Raw genomic sequence first — 16,106 nt, forward strand, 5'->3', positions numbered from 1 at the left:
TAAACTGAGCTGGGAGGTTTAGGTTGGATATGAGGAGGAAGTTTTTCACCCAGAGGGTGGTGACGCACTGTTCCCAGGTTGCCCAAGGAGGCTGTGGATGCCCCATCCCTGCAGGCATTCAAGGCCAGGCTGGATGTGGCTCTGGGCAGCCTGGGCTGCTGGTTGGCGACCCTGCACATAGCAGGGGATTGGAACTGATGGGCACTGTGGTCCTTTTCAACCCAGGCCTTTCTGTGATTCTGTGAAATATGGCTAGATGGGTGGTTGGATTGGATGGTCGTGCAGCTCTTTTCCAACCTGGGTGGTTCTATGAGACCTGCAAGGCCCAGCTGCTGTCAGGGGCCCCTCTCCAACCATAGAACCTTCTGCATGTGAGAGTACCAATGGCTGCTTCCATGTCAGTGGGAGTTGGGTTATTTTGCTGTTACTTCAGCAAGAAGATCTAAGAATTTACAGGCTGCTATCTGTCTGTGACAGCACACTGACACAGCCCAGGAAATGATGGGTAATTGCACACAGCATACGCAGCTTTATTTATACAAACTCCCGTGCTTACCCATCTCATATCCGCCCCTGAAATCCACAGTGAAAACGCACCGTAACTGACAGCCTGGGAGCCTTAGTGAGGTTCTCAGTGTATTTCCTCTACTTTATTCTGGTCGAAAAGCGAGAGGGAGAGGAGGCAGAACCGCAGAAGGAAATACCAGGAGCATTGAATAACATCTATTGAGCTGCGGTGTGTGAGAGAGAAGTGGTATTGACATGGTTTGTGCCTGCTGTTTGTTTTCAGGAAAGCCATTGTGTAAATCAAGGACGTGTTTCAGCTGGGCCTCCTCGGAGCCTCGTTTTCCCTTTGCCTCTTCAGCTCAGCTCTTACCTATGAAAATGTGTTAGCTTTGAATGGTAAAAATGTTTCTCTGTTGCTGCGCTAAGCGAAATGCTCCTTGCCTGAGGAAACGCATCCGGTCCTTTAGAACTCAGCGTAGCAGAGATTGGAATTTCAGGTCTTAATTTGTTCTGTGAGAGCTATGGGAGTCACCTTCCTCAAACGAAAGTTTGCTCCTGTCAAATCTGTACTTTGTTTTCATTGATCTTTTCCTTCTGTAGTTCAAATCCACCCATTTTGCTGTGGCACATACAGAAGGATCTCCCCCCTTCCCTGGGAAGGCTGTTGCTCGGCAAGTCCACGGGCTCTTACCATGCGGGTGACCAACAGCCCCAGGCTGTAGGTAGCGGCTCTGCTGGGTGCTGTGGGCACGTTGCTCAGAGGGGCTGCCCCTATGTGCCGGCTGTCCCTGAGGGAGCAGTTCCTGGGCTCGTTCCTGTGGGAAGGACGTGGCAGTGCTGCGTGTCCCGGCGATGTGGAGCAGATGGGAACGTTCCTGCACAGTCATCAGTATCACCTTCAGATTCCAGGCACAGCAGGTCGGTGGTGGGAGCTGACCTGGGCTCCCTGCAGTCAGCGCCATTTATAATTCATGCCAAAAAGCTTTCAGGATCTGATGTGAGTGCCCTGAGCATCCGGAGGGACGTACTCCACCTGTTCTCTTTGTGGAAGACATAGGTGGGACCCATCCATATCACAAAGGGTTCCACCTGCTCTACAAGAGTTAGCGAAGGGAGGACAGACGACTCTTAGTCCCAGTCAATCTGCTACTATTGCCTAGTGCCCTCGAGTTAAATCATGTGCACCAAGACCCCCTCGTTCACATCAGTGTTTTTTTAAGGCAGTGTTGTTGAAGATGCGTCCTTTCCTCATGAAAAATGAATGTGTTTTGGTAACATAAATTATCCCCATACTTCAGTTCGAATTAAAATCAATTCTGATGATAGAGTGAATATTTAGAAAGCCCATTGTTTGTTCATAAGGAGCTGATGGGAACGATGAGTATACTTTTAAAAATAGCAACAATTTCTGGAATGAAAACTGAATTCCAAGCAGAGGCAAAGCAGCGCAGATTTAGTCAACAACCAGAACTTCTTGGAGCAGAGGTCGTACTGTGGGAGATGCTGACGACTTTAAGGAGCACATGCTGGGGTGGGGGGCAGCCAGATGCTGGAGCAGGGATGGACAGCGGGGTGTCAGTGCCCCTGGGGGCTCAGAGCCACCAGGCAAGCACTGAGCATCCTGCACAGCTGGATGTGCTTGCAGCAGCACTTGGGTCGGCCGCAGCTCCCAGCTTACCCAGAGTGCCTGGAGCTGGGATGCCTGTGCTCCAGGCAGAGTCCTCAGGGTGCTTCCTTTCATATCGGCACGCTCAGGTATCTTAGGATAAAGCATGGATGCAGATCTGCAGTAGAAGCTCCAGGGTGCCTCTATCCGAAGCACATCCCAGTGTCCCGGCAGCCCTGGGTAGAGCTGATGCCCTCCCTGGCTGCAGCCAAGCACAGCAGGCAGGCTGGGCGACGTTCCTACAATGGCATGTTAAGCTGGGTTTTTATGTAAAATTACCATCTAGCACAGGAATATGCAATTATTCAGAAGATCTTTCCAAATTACAAATGCTACCATCGAGATCTTTGTTCAGGTGGTAACTGATACATGAGTGGAAAACTGCAGAGAGCAGAGAAATCTCACCGTGTTCAATCACTGACGTGGATTCCTGGGTGTTCTCAGGGAGGGGCTGTTCTGGGAGAAGCTGCACGCCACGATCTGCTGACTCCCATGGCTGCTGCTTCCCAGGTTAATGTGTAACCTGCAGTGCTCGGGCTGTAGGCAAAATGAAGTGGTTTGCTTGGCTTGGCACCTAATGCTGTTATCTGAGCTGCCGCTAAAGGTGTCAGAGCGTGCTCCAGTGTTCTGCTTTTGTATTAGATTTGCCTCTACTAAGAGGGATATAAATACATTTTATAGGCCAATTCCTAGAAATTAATATGTTTTTAAGAGCCTTCTTTTTGTCACCTGGGCTGCAGTTTGTGTGAGAGTAACTGCTGTGCTCAGGGCAGCAGGTTTATGGCCCCAGCTGTGGTTTGCCCAGCGGCTGTAACTCAGAGGGCACCGTTAGCTGGCACAGCTCTTCCTGCAATTAGCACATGCAGCTGTTGGGTCCCTGATTGCAGCTCAGCATCCTTCAGAGCAGGTTCCTTCTTGTCTGCAGGCAGCGTCCTCGCGTGCCCCCTCACCACCACTGCCCTTTCGGCAGCCTGGAGCAAACCAAACACCTGGGAAAGGCACCATCTCTGTGCTCTTCTTCCTCTCTCCTCAGGTCTTATGTTTCCTTTCTACCAATTACAGGTTAGCAGAATTTCAGTTTCTTAAATGTTTCACGCCCTGTACCTTACTGATTCCGCCTTACCGAGTGATGGGGTGCAGCATGTTACTTTCCTGTATTCGTACGTCATTGTGATGTAGGTTTTGACCCTTGAACATTGGGTGCTTTGAGTCAGGGCTGGCACGGAGCTCCGTGGATGCACCTGGGTGATATGGAGAGCCGTGGTTTGGTCTGCATCGCCTAACGCAGTGCCACAGACACAGTGTGGTGCTTTGATGGGAAAGTGTTTACAGTGCGTACGTACTGAGGTGGAGCCAGTTGTGCTCTCTCTTCTGGAAGCCCATTGGCATGCATTGAGGCTGGAGCGCTCACTTTGGCAACTGAGTTTCTGATGTCTCTGTCACTGCAATATAAATTCCAATACAGGTCACCTGTTCATTTTGTTTCATGTTTTATTGGACTGGAATGAGGGCAGGGCAGACATCAGCTCTGTGGGATTTGTACAGAGCCAGCTTAGGGTTTCAGCACAGCCCCTGCGTGAGCAGCGGAGCGCTGTGCTTTTATCCACACAGTCCGTCCCTGTGGGGATGCAGATCTCATTGCTTCCTGGCCACAATCCCACCAAAGCCCCCGAGCCCCTTCCAGCAGCAAAGCCAGCATTCGGCAGCCACTGCTGTGCTCATTCAGAGAGATCTTTTTGGAGACATTTTATTTACCAGATGCATTAAAACACCCACGTGGATATCACTGCGGGTTCCTCGGTGAACACTGTATTTAAAGTCTTTAGGTTGCAGCTGCTTGACGGGGGGGCATGCAGCTCATTCTCAGCCATGGATTCTGCTGCCAGGCTGTGGCAGCCACTTTGCACAAGCTGTAGAGCAGTAGGCAGGGGCTGGGCCGTGGGGGGGGGGGGTTGTGGCTGTCCCTGGGCAGTGGCTGCTGCCAGCTGTGCCCGGTGGCTGTGCTGGGGCTGTGAGAAGGACACACCAGGTGCTTTGGCATTGGTGAATGTAAGAGGGGAACAAGGCAAGCCCTCTGAGCTTATGACAGTAGGCCTGCACGGTGGGTGAGTGATTCAGCAGCTTTGCCACTGAGCAGACCCAGAGCCCATTGGGGCACTGGTGGCACCGGCACATCCTGCAGCAGCTCCAGGACATGGGCTGGTGGTTCTTGCGGCCTCTGGGAGGTTTTCCAGCCACTGCTGTCCCTTCCAGGCACCAACGGTTCTCCCTGTTTGTCTCCTGCTTGCTCTTTGCAGCAGCATCCTTCGAGTCAGCTCTGTGCCATGCACAGGACTAAAGCAAAGCCATCTCCATAGCATACCTACAGGTTAGTGCATCTCCCTCATTTTCTCTAACAAGTTGATGAGCAGCATTGTATCTTTTTCATCCAGCCACCCCTGGATGCTTTTTTACAGTATAGCGGGGCTTGTATGTTTAAAATTAAAACTTTTAAGGACATCGGTCCTTGTTTCTTTGTGAGACGCAGTGGATTATATATCTAAAATGTGGCTTTCTTTGTGACCTGGCATCGTCCAGGCCTGCCCTTACAGCCCTGAGCCAGAGGCGGCCAGGTGTGTCACATCAGCTTTGGTGTCTGCTGCTGTATTTTTGTTGCAGTAACGAAGATAACAACAACAAAAAAAAAAAGATGGTAGCATGGAGAAAATCCTTTCTTTGTAAGTTACCGTAATGTTCTGACCTCTGGATTTACTCTGCATCAGATGCAACAACCAAAGCCAGAACAAATTGTTTCACAGGTTTGCAAGCTTTAATTTGATTCCCTTTTTGCATTGGCTTAACGCTCTGTATCCTTGCTCGAGTGAAGTTCACTTTTTCGACTTATGGGATCTGTGTCTGCTCATGAAAAATAAACATAAACAGTGAAAGAGCTCTGAATTGTTCAGACTAACAATGCAGTGCTGTGAATACAAGAACAGCAGGGACATTTGGGAAACTTTAAGGACAGTGACACGTTATTTCAGTGTGCTGCAGGGTGCTGTGAAGCCCTGCTGACTTTCAGTACAGAGGGATACGTTTGTTGGCTGCCCAGGACGTCACTGGGCTGCCCATTTTCAATGCATGCTGGTAACATCTTTGGTTGTTTAGACCCCGTTTCGCTGCATATTGCTGTTCCAGGGGTGGCCATGCACGGGACACATGCTGGGCTCATTAACAGGGCTTTGAGAGAATTGCTCATCCTATGTTGTGATTTGAGTTTCACAGAATCATAGAGTCACCGGAGTCCAACCATCCACCTACCACCAACGTAACCCCGCTAAGCCACATCCCTCAGTGCCACACCGACACGTTGGTGAGGTGATGTGGCATTGCTTCTCATGCTGCGTTGGGCAGAAATGGTCATTGCTCTTGGAGGACTGGTGCTCTGATCCCTGACCTGCACCCAGCTAAACACGTTGGCTGGTGGCGTTGTGCCCTGTCTGCTTGAAGAGCACTTCTCCTGGTGAGGCTGGGTCACGTGGAAACGGGGAGAGCCCTTAAAGCTTGTGACTTCTCCGTCATTTCTTTTCTAACTGCCTTAACTGGCATCAGCATCCTCCATGGTGAACCTCCCACCCAAGCTGGCTGGCTCTGCAGCCCAGTGAGGACATGAGCTGTATTGAGGCAGACCCATCCTCACCTTCCAGCAGCTCACCTCCTCGTGCAGCCCCGGGCATTCTGCATCTCACAGCTATACTTGCCTGTATCATGTAAAGCGTATTGCAGGTTTGAAAGCACTGTTTAATTCTTATTTTATCCCACACCTTCCAGCGCACATTGAATTAGTAGTTTACATGTTACTTTGCCATAATGAAAAAGACCTCTACTTTGTTATAAAGAGTAGATTCTAATTTTAAAGTTACATGTTTGTTGCTGCTGTCATTTTGATGCTTTCCCAGTCTGTGATTTTCTTTTTTTTTTTTCATGTTTGAAATAATGAACGTCGGTGCCAATAAATCGTCACAAACAAAAAAAATAGGAGTTTCAATTTGTTGTTGCATTCGGTCGACTGAAGATGTTTTCGAGGTGTAACTTAAATCAACTTGTAAGGTTGGGGGGCCCGCCTTCCCCACGTGCCGGGAGCTGTGCTGTGCCTGCAGGGAGCTGGGGAGTGGGGGGGTCCAACCCAGGCTGGGCTGGGAGCTCGGGCTGCTGGCCAGGTGGTGGTTCAGGATGGATGCAAAATGGAATGGCAGGTGAATGGATGAGCTCGGTGTTGAAAGGGATGCTGCATGTTGGCAGGTTCATATGGATCGTTTTCTTGGAGTTGATTCCTCTCCGTTTGCATGCTTTTTTGGATCTGTCCTGTTATTGTTTCAGTATTCATAGTATGCTTCAGTATTAGAGCGCTGCAGTTTGGCAGCATTCTATACATCCTTAATCTCTAGCCTTGTGAAATTTGTAATGAATTCCTAATGAACTTCATAACTAACTACCCGGACAATTAGGGAAAATAGGGTTTCAAAATGATTAGCATAAGTACGGCATGGAAGGGTCTGTTTTGTGTGAGCGATGCTCGTAATGAACTTGGAATATTAACAGCTATCTCCATGGATCCTATGTGCCCCATTCAGCTGGTGGGGGTGTTGGAGCAACGTAACCAGCTGTGCTGAATTATTTGTTAGCAAAACATGGATTTAGCTCTGTGCTTGCCCTCCATCGGCTCCCCGGCCACTGCTGCTGTGCCAGCCTCTGACCTGTACTCTTCCAGGTGAGGTCTCCAGGTGTTCTGAAGAGCTCTCCTGGAAGGTGGAGGCACTGAGATCCTTCCCTCTGGTACAGGAGGGGTTAATCGCTGCTGCACTGCTTGGTGGGACCCCTGTCTGGGCAGTGAGGCAAGCGTTCGTCTGCATGTAACTGCTTTAGCAGAAATGACATTCACCTCCTTTGTGTCTGATTCTATTAAGTAGATACAATTTTCAGCCAATATCAGACATAACAGCTTTCAGTTGCTCTTCGAATGAAACTAATCTATGGTTCGCTGGTCTAGAATCCATTTCGTCCCCTGTTTATGTCCAAACAGAGCGATGTGGAAGACTGATACGTTCCAGATGTGCTTCTCGCACGATAGGCTTTGAGAAACATCAGCGTGTGGCCAAGTTTCCATTCTCCACATCTCAAGAACAAACACAGCTTATAACAGACTGCTCACCTCCGCGGATGCTGGTTTTGTGTTCTGAAGCCTTGTAGGTTTTCATTAATTCCTATCTGAGGTGTTGGTGGGGATTTTGATTGACCACAGGCCAGGATGCTCATTGCCTTCACAGTATGGCACAGCGACCTCAGCGACGGGAGCTGCTGTGACATGGGCTGGTCTGGCTCCTTGTGCTCCCAATTGAGGGATGATTCTCAGGTCCCTCTTGCCCTCCGCATGACTGGGTATGGATGATATGGTGTGTTCTGCCTTCTGTGCAACCCATAACATTGCAGAACAGGATCCCATATACCCAAGAGATTGGAGGAGTGAAAAAGCCATGAAGAACAGGATTAAGGAGATTGGAAATAGTTGATCCCTCTGTTCTCAGCCAGCAACACTGCGGTACTCTGCCTGGTGCCTCACCTTCAGCACTGTGTGCAATTTGGGTGCCAGGATATGAAAGAGACATCAAGCTCCCAGAGGGTGGATTGCCCCATTTAGTGCTTTGATCACATTGTCTGGTGCCATCTCATGGAGGTGTGAGCATAAGACTGGTGTCACTGTGGGCTGTGGGAGCCACTGGGAAGCAGCCAGGTGTTGGTGCAGAACATCTTTTAAGTTGTTAGAGTAGTATGGCTAGGTTGAGGTTGGACCTGGTGATCTTGAAGGTCTTTTCCAAGCTGAGCAGTTCTATGATCTGTCATCTTCTGGTTCATGGGCACTTGGTGCCGTTGGTCCCTGGGCCTTGAATAAGGGGTGTGGGGGTGTGAGGGGAGTGGTTTGGGTTCTGTGCTGTTCCCCTCCAGGCTGCCAGGTCAGGAGAAACCCAAAGACGAGCCCATCCAAGGAGGCCCTGTGTTGGTGCCATTCCAGCGCTCCCAGCAGCCTGGGTGAGCAGTGCGAGGCCAGCCCACGTGTACTTTGGGTGGCCGGGTTTGGCAGATTTCCAGCGGGCCAGTGGGAAGAAAATTCCCTTCGCTGTGATTTGCCTCTGTTTGCCCAACTGAGCCAGCTCGGATGTGTCCCACTGCTTCCTTTCAGGGCAAATCACTTCTCTGTGGAAAAAGCCCCGCCGTGCGGCGTGTAATCAAAAAGACACAATGGTCGTGGAATCAATCCTTCTCCTTCTAAAACATTTATACAGGGGGAAGGAGCATCTATCAGCAGTGAGAGGATCTCCAGAGAATGGCCAACAGACGCCGTGCACTGGGAGCTGCTGGCGCTGCCGGGCGCAGTCTGTGTGCAGAACACAGGGCTCTGCGTTCATCAGCCTCGCCAGTATTTGTCTGCTCCCCCCAGAGCCTGGTAGTGGAATGTAACAGAGGTGATGTTTGGGTGCGTTGTACTCTGCTCAGTGCGTAGTAAAATGGACTTTGTAATGCATGAAATCAGCAGTGTGGGATGATAGAAAGCCCCAGATTTATAGAATGTGATAATCCTTTAAAACTTCTTTGTAGGAAAAGTACTCACTTCACAGTGGAATTCAATACCTCATTACGAATGATGTATACATTTCAGGTTGGATATTAGGAAGAAGTTCTCCAAAAGAGTGTTTGGGTGCTGGAATGGGCTGCCCGGGGAGCGGGGAGTCACCAGCCTGGGGGTGTTGGAGGAAGGTGTGGATGTGGCACTGAGGGCCGTGGCTCAGTGGGAAATGCTGGTGGTAGGCGGGCGGTTGGGCTGGGTGATCCCGGGGGTCATTTCCAACCTCAGCTTCTTTTCAGAATCCTTTCCGCGATCCCACGATTACCTTTTCAGATAGTTTTATTGTAGAACTCGGTGGCAGCACCGGTCCTTGTGGCTGCATGGTTACAGCGAGTGCAACAGCAGCGCTTGGGTGGCTGTTCGGGGCTGGGAGGTCTCCTCAGTGAGGCAGTGTTACTCACCGTTCCGCTGTTGTTTGTCACTTAGAGGTTTTCTGTTCAGCCCGGTGTACAGCACAGCTCAATCAAAGCCTGCCGAATTCTGCTAAATGAGCAAGTAATTATATTTCTCGGTGCGGTTCGGTGGATTTATTGTTTTGGCTGATGTGAAGACTTATTACTCCTATAATTGAGATAAGTGCATTTTCATTGTGTTCTATTGCTAATAAAATAGTTGTGATTTAACATCTTGCTGGCTTAGAACAGCTAGACCTTGCGCCTAATTACAGACTTTTCTTTTGCTTAAGATTCTGTGCAACAGAGGTTGAAAGGGTTTGTTTCCAAGGAAACAAATGCACTGCACTTTCGTCGCATAAAACGTTTCCTGACAGAGAATTCCATAAGCAGGATCCCAGGAGCTGCAAGCAGCACAGGGTAACTGCAGCAGATCCGGAGCACATCTGCAGCAGCCCAGGCTGCTGTGGGCTGACCCCACTGCTGCCGTCCCCACGTTGCTGCTGGGGTGTGCTGGGAAGCAGCAGTGGCAGAACACCAACGCTGGCATCGCTGCTGGAGTTTGTCAGCGTGCTTCAGTGGTGTTCCTTCTGTTTGTGCATTGCACATGCTTCTGCAATGATAGCAGTGTGATAGAAGCTCCCTTTATGGCTAAAAGAGCACACCTACTCTTTTATGTTACAGCTCTACATTTGTACATTGCTATTAGTTTTTATTTAGGGTTGATAGGGAAACTCCTTTGGCACAGCTCAGACATCTCAGTGAGTTTTGGCAGAGCAGTGCTTTGGGACTTGAAATGTGGAGCAGGATGTGCAGGGGCTGCAGCACACTGCCGCTGCCCAGGGCTGTGCGTCCCCGATGCTTTCCCACTGCTGCTAATGACGACAGAGGCAGCGTTACCTGGGCAAGCTTCTTGTGCTGCTGTGTTACATAAAGCGTGTTCAGTGCCATCTGCCTGCTGGGCTGCTGAGAGTGCTCTGTGTAGCCTACAGGGTTGGCTCTGACGTGGAAAGTGCTCTGCTTGGCAGCAAAAGGAGATATCCCCTCAAGTTCTGTCTGTGTGTGCCTTCCTCAAATCGGGGTCAACTCAGCCGGTAGCTCAGAAGGCAGAAATGGCAGTGGCTGTAAGAAGTCCTTTCCCCTGTGCTTCTTCAGGTGGTTGTTTTGCTTTCTGCAGAGCTGACTGCCACCACCCCATCCCCTGGTGCAGGGGGAGGAGTTGTGGTTTGGGGCTCCGACCTCTGGGGACGTGTCCAATAACCTGCATGCAGTGGCTGCATCAGCGCAGTGCATTGCATCCTGTGCTCTGTCTTGTTCCACCTGCACACCGTCCATAAGATGCCACCCTTGGGTGCGTGGTTCTTCAGCACAGGTGCATTTCCTCTCTGAACACAGCTCAGTAAGTTCTGTATGTGTTTCATGGTGCGTTGTGCTCTGGTGTAATGATGGCACAATCACTGTGTTTGCAAGTCATTAAAGAGTTATTGGCCTGATTTTGCACAAAATCAGTGCACCAAAGTCTTCTGGCTTGGACAAATTAGGTAGGGATGTGCATATTATCCTGCTGCTGGAAGTGCAAATGAGAGTGATTTCAATATGAAAAACCTGCCATTGTCAATATGAGATACTTCTTTGTTAAGAAGATGTATCGTTGAAAGGGAACTTTCAATACTGTGAGGAGATGAGTTATTCAACAAAATCATAACATTGATAACTCAGCGCCTGGAAACCAATTCAGAAGGGGTCGGAGAAACTGAAGATTCGCTGCTGTTTGAAGTTCAAATATTGCATTATCTTCTTCAGAGTGACTGTAAAAAGGCAGGGATTATAACATATAGAACTGGACTCCTGGCAGGAGGTTGGGGCCAGGGGATGTCGGCCTCTGCTCCTATGGAACAGAAGGGATGAGAAGTGATGGCCTCACGCTGTGCCAGGGCAGGGGCAGGCTGGGTGCCGGGGGACATCTCTGCTCCAAAGAGCACTCAGCACCGCACAGCTGCCCAGGGCTGGGGGGTCACCGTCCCTGGGGGTGTTCAGAGCCGTGGGGATGTGGCACTGAGGGATGTGGGCAGTAGGCATAGGGTGGGCTTGGCCATCTCAGAGAGCTTTTCTGACCTGACTGATTCTGTGGTTCTGTGATTTCACTGGTGATACCCCATTCTGCTAGGCACTTTTTTTCCTGTCGTGAAGTCAAGTGAAAATAGAAAATATCTTAAAGCATTTTCATGCAGATGGATTTGTACTCCAAGGAAAGTGAGAGCATGACAGGAGCTCACAGTGTGGAAGGGAGCAGAAAGGAGCAATCTGTGTGCTGGAGAAAAGTGCCGTGTTCCCTTGTCTGCTGTCAGGAAATAGCTCCTTAAGTACTGCACTCCCAAATTGGCGTCTGCTTGTTTTAACACAGACTGCTGTAAGGTAAAAATACCCCTCCTGCACTCAAGCAGCTAGGAGAGCTAATGCTCTTGAAAACTACAGCTTAAAGGGTTGCAGACAAAAAGAGACAAAAAAGAATGAGTTGAGGGTAAGAAGTCATAATATTATGACCTACGTTAAAGAGGCAGTTATGTTCTTCACACCTACATCTGTGCAGCAGGTGAGGCGCGCAGCAGTCAGCCAAGCACCGTGCTGGGGCTGCCTGGCCCTGGGTGCAATGGGCTGAGGTCATAGAATCACAGAATGGCCTGGGTTGAAAAGGACCACAGTGACCATCTAGCTTCAACCTCCCTGCTATGTGCAGGGTCACCAACCAGCAGCCCAGGCTGCCCAGAGCCACATCCAGCCTGGCCTTGAATGCCTGCAGGGATGGGGCATCCACAGCCTCCTTGGGCAGCGTGTTCCAAGCAAGGACCCTGGAGATGTGCCGCTGAGGGATGTGGTTAGTGGGGAGTGTTGGGGGTGGGCTGGGGGTCTTAGAGGGTCTCTCCAGCCTTTGTGGTTCTGTGGTTCTATGATGTGTGACACATCGCTGTCCAACTACTCAGTCTGACTCACCTCCTACTGCCACTGTGTTTACAAGTGACAATATTACAATCTGCAAACAATTAGAGAACTTTTTCTCCACCTCTTTGTTGAATTTCATCTAGAAAACAACCGGCAGCGCTTCCTTACCAAGTGAGGCAATGCAGCAAGCCCATCTCAAAAGAACTGGAGCACTGAGAGCTAATACATCTCTCATTAGGCATAAAGCTCATTTCAAAAAATTTGCGGTGGTTTCTGTTTCAATCAGATAAATGATTATTGGTTCTGGTTCAGTCCCTTTGCCTCCTGCCATGGGAACGTGCGTCCCCTGCAGCATCGCTTCCACAAATTGGTTTCAGAAAGCTTTAGACTTTGGAAGTAGCCAAACTGGAACATGAAATTAAAGCCCCCTAAAGGTACAATAAAATAGCAGATCAAAACATGAGCCGGTTGGAAACCTGTCCAGCATGTGTACTTCTGCTACACACAGCGTGGCCGTAGCCTTGAGGTCCTGCTGTGCTGTTGCCAAAGATGTGTGCTCTGAGGAGGTTGTCCTGCCAGGACCTGTGTGGGAGCTGCTCGGCTCCAGGACCTCCCGTAGACGGCTGCAAAGCTGGCAGTGCTGTGCTCGTGGCCGTGCTGCTGCTGTCAATTCCTTACGTTGTTTCGTACTGAAAAGTTCTCAGAATGGCTCACTGCAAAGCTGCAAGAAGGATCAGCTCTCAGTGAGCTCATTTTCGAGCTTATATGTCCAGGAAACACGGAGATGTGGCACCAAGGGATGTGGTTAGTGGGCATGGGGGTGGGTTTGGTGGTTTTGGAGGTCTGTCCCAATCTTTATGAATTTAAGGTTCTGTGTTTTATTATTGCCTTTCTTATGTATATTTTTCAGCCTTAGCCAGAGGATGCAGGTAGTTGAGGCAATGGTAAGGTAGCACACTGGTTGCCTGCTTCCCAACAAGAAGGAAATTAGAGTTGCAAATGGGAATGTCATCATGGTGAATCAGTGTGGCCAGAAAAAAAGGCAGTGAATGGAAGGCCTCTGCGTGGCCAAGCCCTTGGCTGGGTGCGCAGGCAATTGCATCACTTGCAAATCAATAGATAGCTTTGTACTCTGCAAGTCAGCCCCAGTAGGTGCGTGTGCTGAGCAGAACTCTGTAATCGTTCGTGGAAGGGTCGATGCTTCTCTGCCTCTGCCAAGCAGCTCCTGGAGTCCCAGGGAGCCGCGCTGGGTGGGAAGCTGGATTCTGAGAGGTACATCTCCTGCCCCATACGTGTGTCCATCCATCCATCTCGGTGTTCTTCTGTCCGTCTGCCCATCCCTCCATCCATTTGTCCATCTGCCCATCTGTGTGTCTCTCTGTCCATCCATCTGTCCATCCATCCACCCACATGTCCATCTCTACATCTGTCCATCCAACTGTCCATCCATAGGTCTGTCCATCCATCCATCCATCTGTCCATGCACGTGTTCATCTGTACCTCCATCTGTCCAAGTGATGCTCACACTTTCAGATTACAAGCTGGTATGTTTGCATATTACCCTGATTATTCCACTGGTAACCACAAGAAGGAAGACAAAATTTTCTTCTTGGTGTGCTTAGTATCTTATTTATTTCTCTGAGGTGAAAACCCCAATGTGTTCTTGAAGGGTACGTGACCTTTAATCTAGGAAGAGATGCCGTGGGACATGCATGCAAATGTGCTGCACCTCTGCTTTGTCTCCAGACATGGAAAACACCAGGTGATTTCTTTCAGGCTCTGCACTGATACTTGCTGGGCATGGGGAACATTCCTGAAGCTTTGCAGGAATCTGCTCTTGATTTGGAGAATGAAGGTAGAATGCGCTGCAGGACCTGGAGTGCTCTAAGCTATCATGATAGCGTTCCAGGGGCACAGTGGGATTATCCACATCACATCGGGGATGCTCAAGGAGGGGAAGGGCTGGAAATGTGACGTGGGATGACATAAAAATGGGAGCAGGGATGGAAGATGCAGCAGCTCAGTGTGGTGGGATAGAAAAAGAGCACATGGGAACTTCTTTCACCAAATGAGCAGTGAATTCGTCTTGTCCTCTTTCCAGAAGCAGTGGGAGTCGTGCTGCAGGCCAGCGTGGTGGGCTGGAGTCTGGCAGGATCCGAAATCTCACCAGAGGCGTTACTGTGTGTTATTTATAACGTAGCTGTTGGGCCCCAAAGCCCCACAGCGCTGACGTGAATGCTGGGAGCAGCCCCAGCTTGGGTTCAGCTCATTAAGTGGGCTGCATTTCTCTTATTTAATGGTAAATTAGATTTCAGCCTGCCCCACGGCTGTGGTTGTTTCATCGAACCTCTGCAGTGCTTTGAGCGTGTGAGGTGATCGGTGTGTTTGTGGTGGGTGAAGCACGTTTAAATAGGTTCACAGCGCACAGGGGGTTGTGACCCACCGCTTCGGACGCGGTCCCTGCGAGCTGTGCTGCGCGCATTGCTGCTCGCGGCAGGGACCCTTCCTTTGGGATGTCGGAGGGAAATGCCTCGAGACTCCCGCTGGGGGAGCCCCTGTAAGGGGATGTGCCGTGCGTCCCTTGGTGCTGCCCGCCCTGCAGGCGGCGTGCCGCCCGCCCGGCAGAGCACCTTGCGCAGCTACCCGGCGCTCCGCAGCCCTCCCCGCCCCGCGTCCACTCAGCGCCGTGCGCCCCGCACACCGGGGCCGTCACCGCTCGCGTCCCCAGCAGCGCCCGGCCCCGCCAGCCGGATGCTCAGCAGCGGAGCCGCAATGTCAATCCTGTAAAATTCCATTTTACGCAGAGACTCAGAAATCTGCTGTTGCTCAAAGCCTCTGGATGCGGCTGCGGCTGCAGACGTACCTGCTTGGAGCGTTTTCCTAGAAGCAGATGCAGGGAGCGGGGCTCCGCTCCGAGCGCAGACGCGTCCCCGAGTGACAGAGCAAAGCGGAGCGTGCCGCTGCCCGTGCCGAGGGCCGGCCAGGCGCTGCTGGGGCACTGGGAGCCGTCCTCAGGGCTCGCCCTTCGATGCCGTCGCTAAGCCAGGCCTTTGTCACAGAGGAGCGACCCCTCCGGCTCGTCACGGGAGATGGGAGCATCGGAAACTTGGGCTCAGCGGCGGCTGAGTGAGCGATGAGTGTGAGCTGGGGAGGATAAACAGGAACGTGGGGATGTCTCTGGAGTTTGGAGAACACCCGCTGCTGCTTTTTTTCCCCCTCTGTGTCAGTGTCACTGGAAGGGATGATACAAATGAGAGCAGGAAGCTGCAGTTCGGGTTCTGCCAGAAACAGATCTTTTTTCTTCTGATAGAGATGAAGAACTATGGGAGTCTGGAGAGGCTGTTCCGCAGCACCCTCACGGTCTGATTGCCAAGTCGTTTGTATTCGTGTACGAGTGACATCCACCCTGAAATGGGAGTTGACATGTAATCAGAAAGAATAAAAACTCGTGGAGGTCTCTGCGTGCCGCTGATACAACTTCAGCACGAGGGGAGCTGGGGGTGAGTGCGGAGTGTGCTGAGCGCGCTCGGGCGGCAGGAGGAGAAACACAGCGTGGAAGATGTTGAATGTTAATATTGCACGTAGTCGCCGTCACTCATGGATTTGGTGAGTGTTCCTCGCTCTGTTCTGCCCGGATCGGGCAGTTGTGGTGGGCAGGAGGGCTCAGAAGTGTGCAGCTCTGCATTCGGGAGCGTGCAGCCGTGCGTTCGGAACTGTGCAGTTCTGCCTGCGCTGAGTGGAGTGTGTTCTCAGTGTGCTCACTGACTGTTTCCTTTGGCTCCCTCAGTGCTCACACCCCGATTTCATAGGATCATAGAATCATAGAATGGGTTGAAAAGGACCACAATGATCATCTCACTCCAACCCCCTGCTATGTGCAGGGTCGCCAACCAGCAGCCCAGGCTGCCCAGAGCCACATCCAGCCTGGCCTTGAATGCCT

General features: G+C 50.9%; 1 protein-coding gene across 4 annotated transcripts in view; it reads left to right on the top strand.

Annotated features, from left to right (window-relative positions):
- The window catches only part of PDE4B (phosphodiesterase 4B), a 144,029-nt gene that overhangs the window by 68,736 nt on the left and 59,187 nt on the right, over window positions 1–16,106 (top strand). The window contains exon 1 of one of the 4 annotated variants that reach the window (XM_015291031.4): window positions 15,291–15,772. The exons of the other annotated variants lie outside the window; for them this stretch is intronic. Coding sequence (XP_015146517.2) covers window positions 15,726–15,772 — 47 coding nt within the window. The 5' untranslated portion in view covers window positions 15,291–15,725. Of the gene's footprint in view, window positions 1–15,290; window positions 15,773–16,106 lie in introns of those variants that run through there. 4 annotated transcript variants of the gene reach the window in all.

The sequence above is a fragment of the Gallus gallus genome, chromosome 8, assembly GCF_016699485.2.
Source record: "Gallus gallus isolate bGalGal1 chromosome 8, bGalGal1.mat.broiler.GRCg7b, whole genome shotgun sequence".
Lineage (NCBI taxonomy): Eukaryota > Metazoa > Chordata > Aves > Galliformes > Phasianidae > Gallus > Gallus gallus.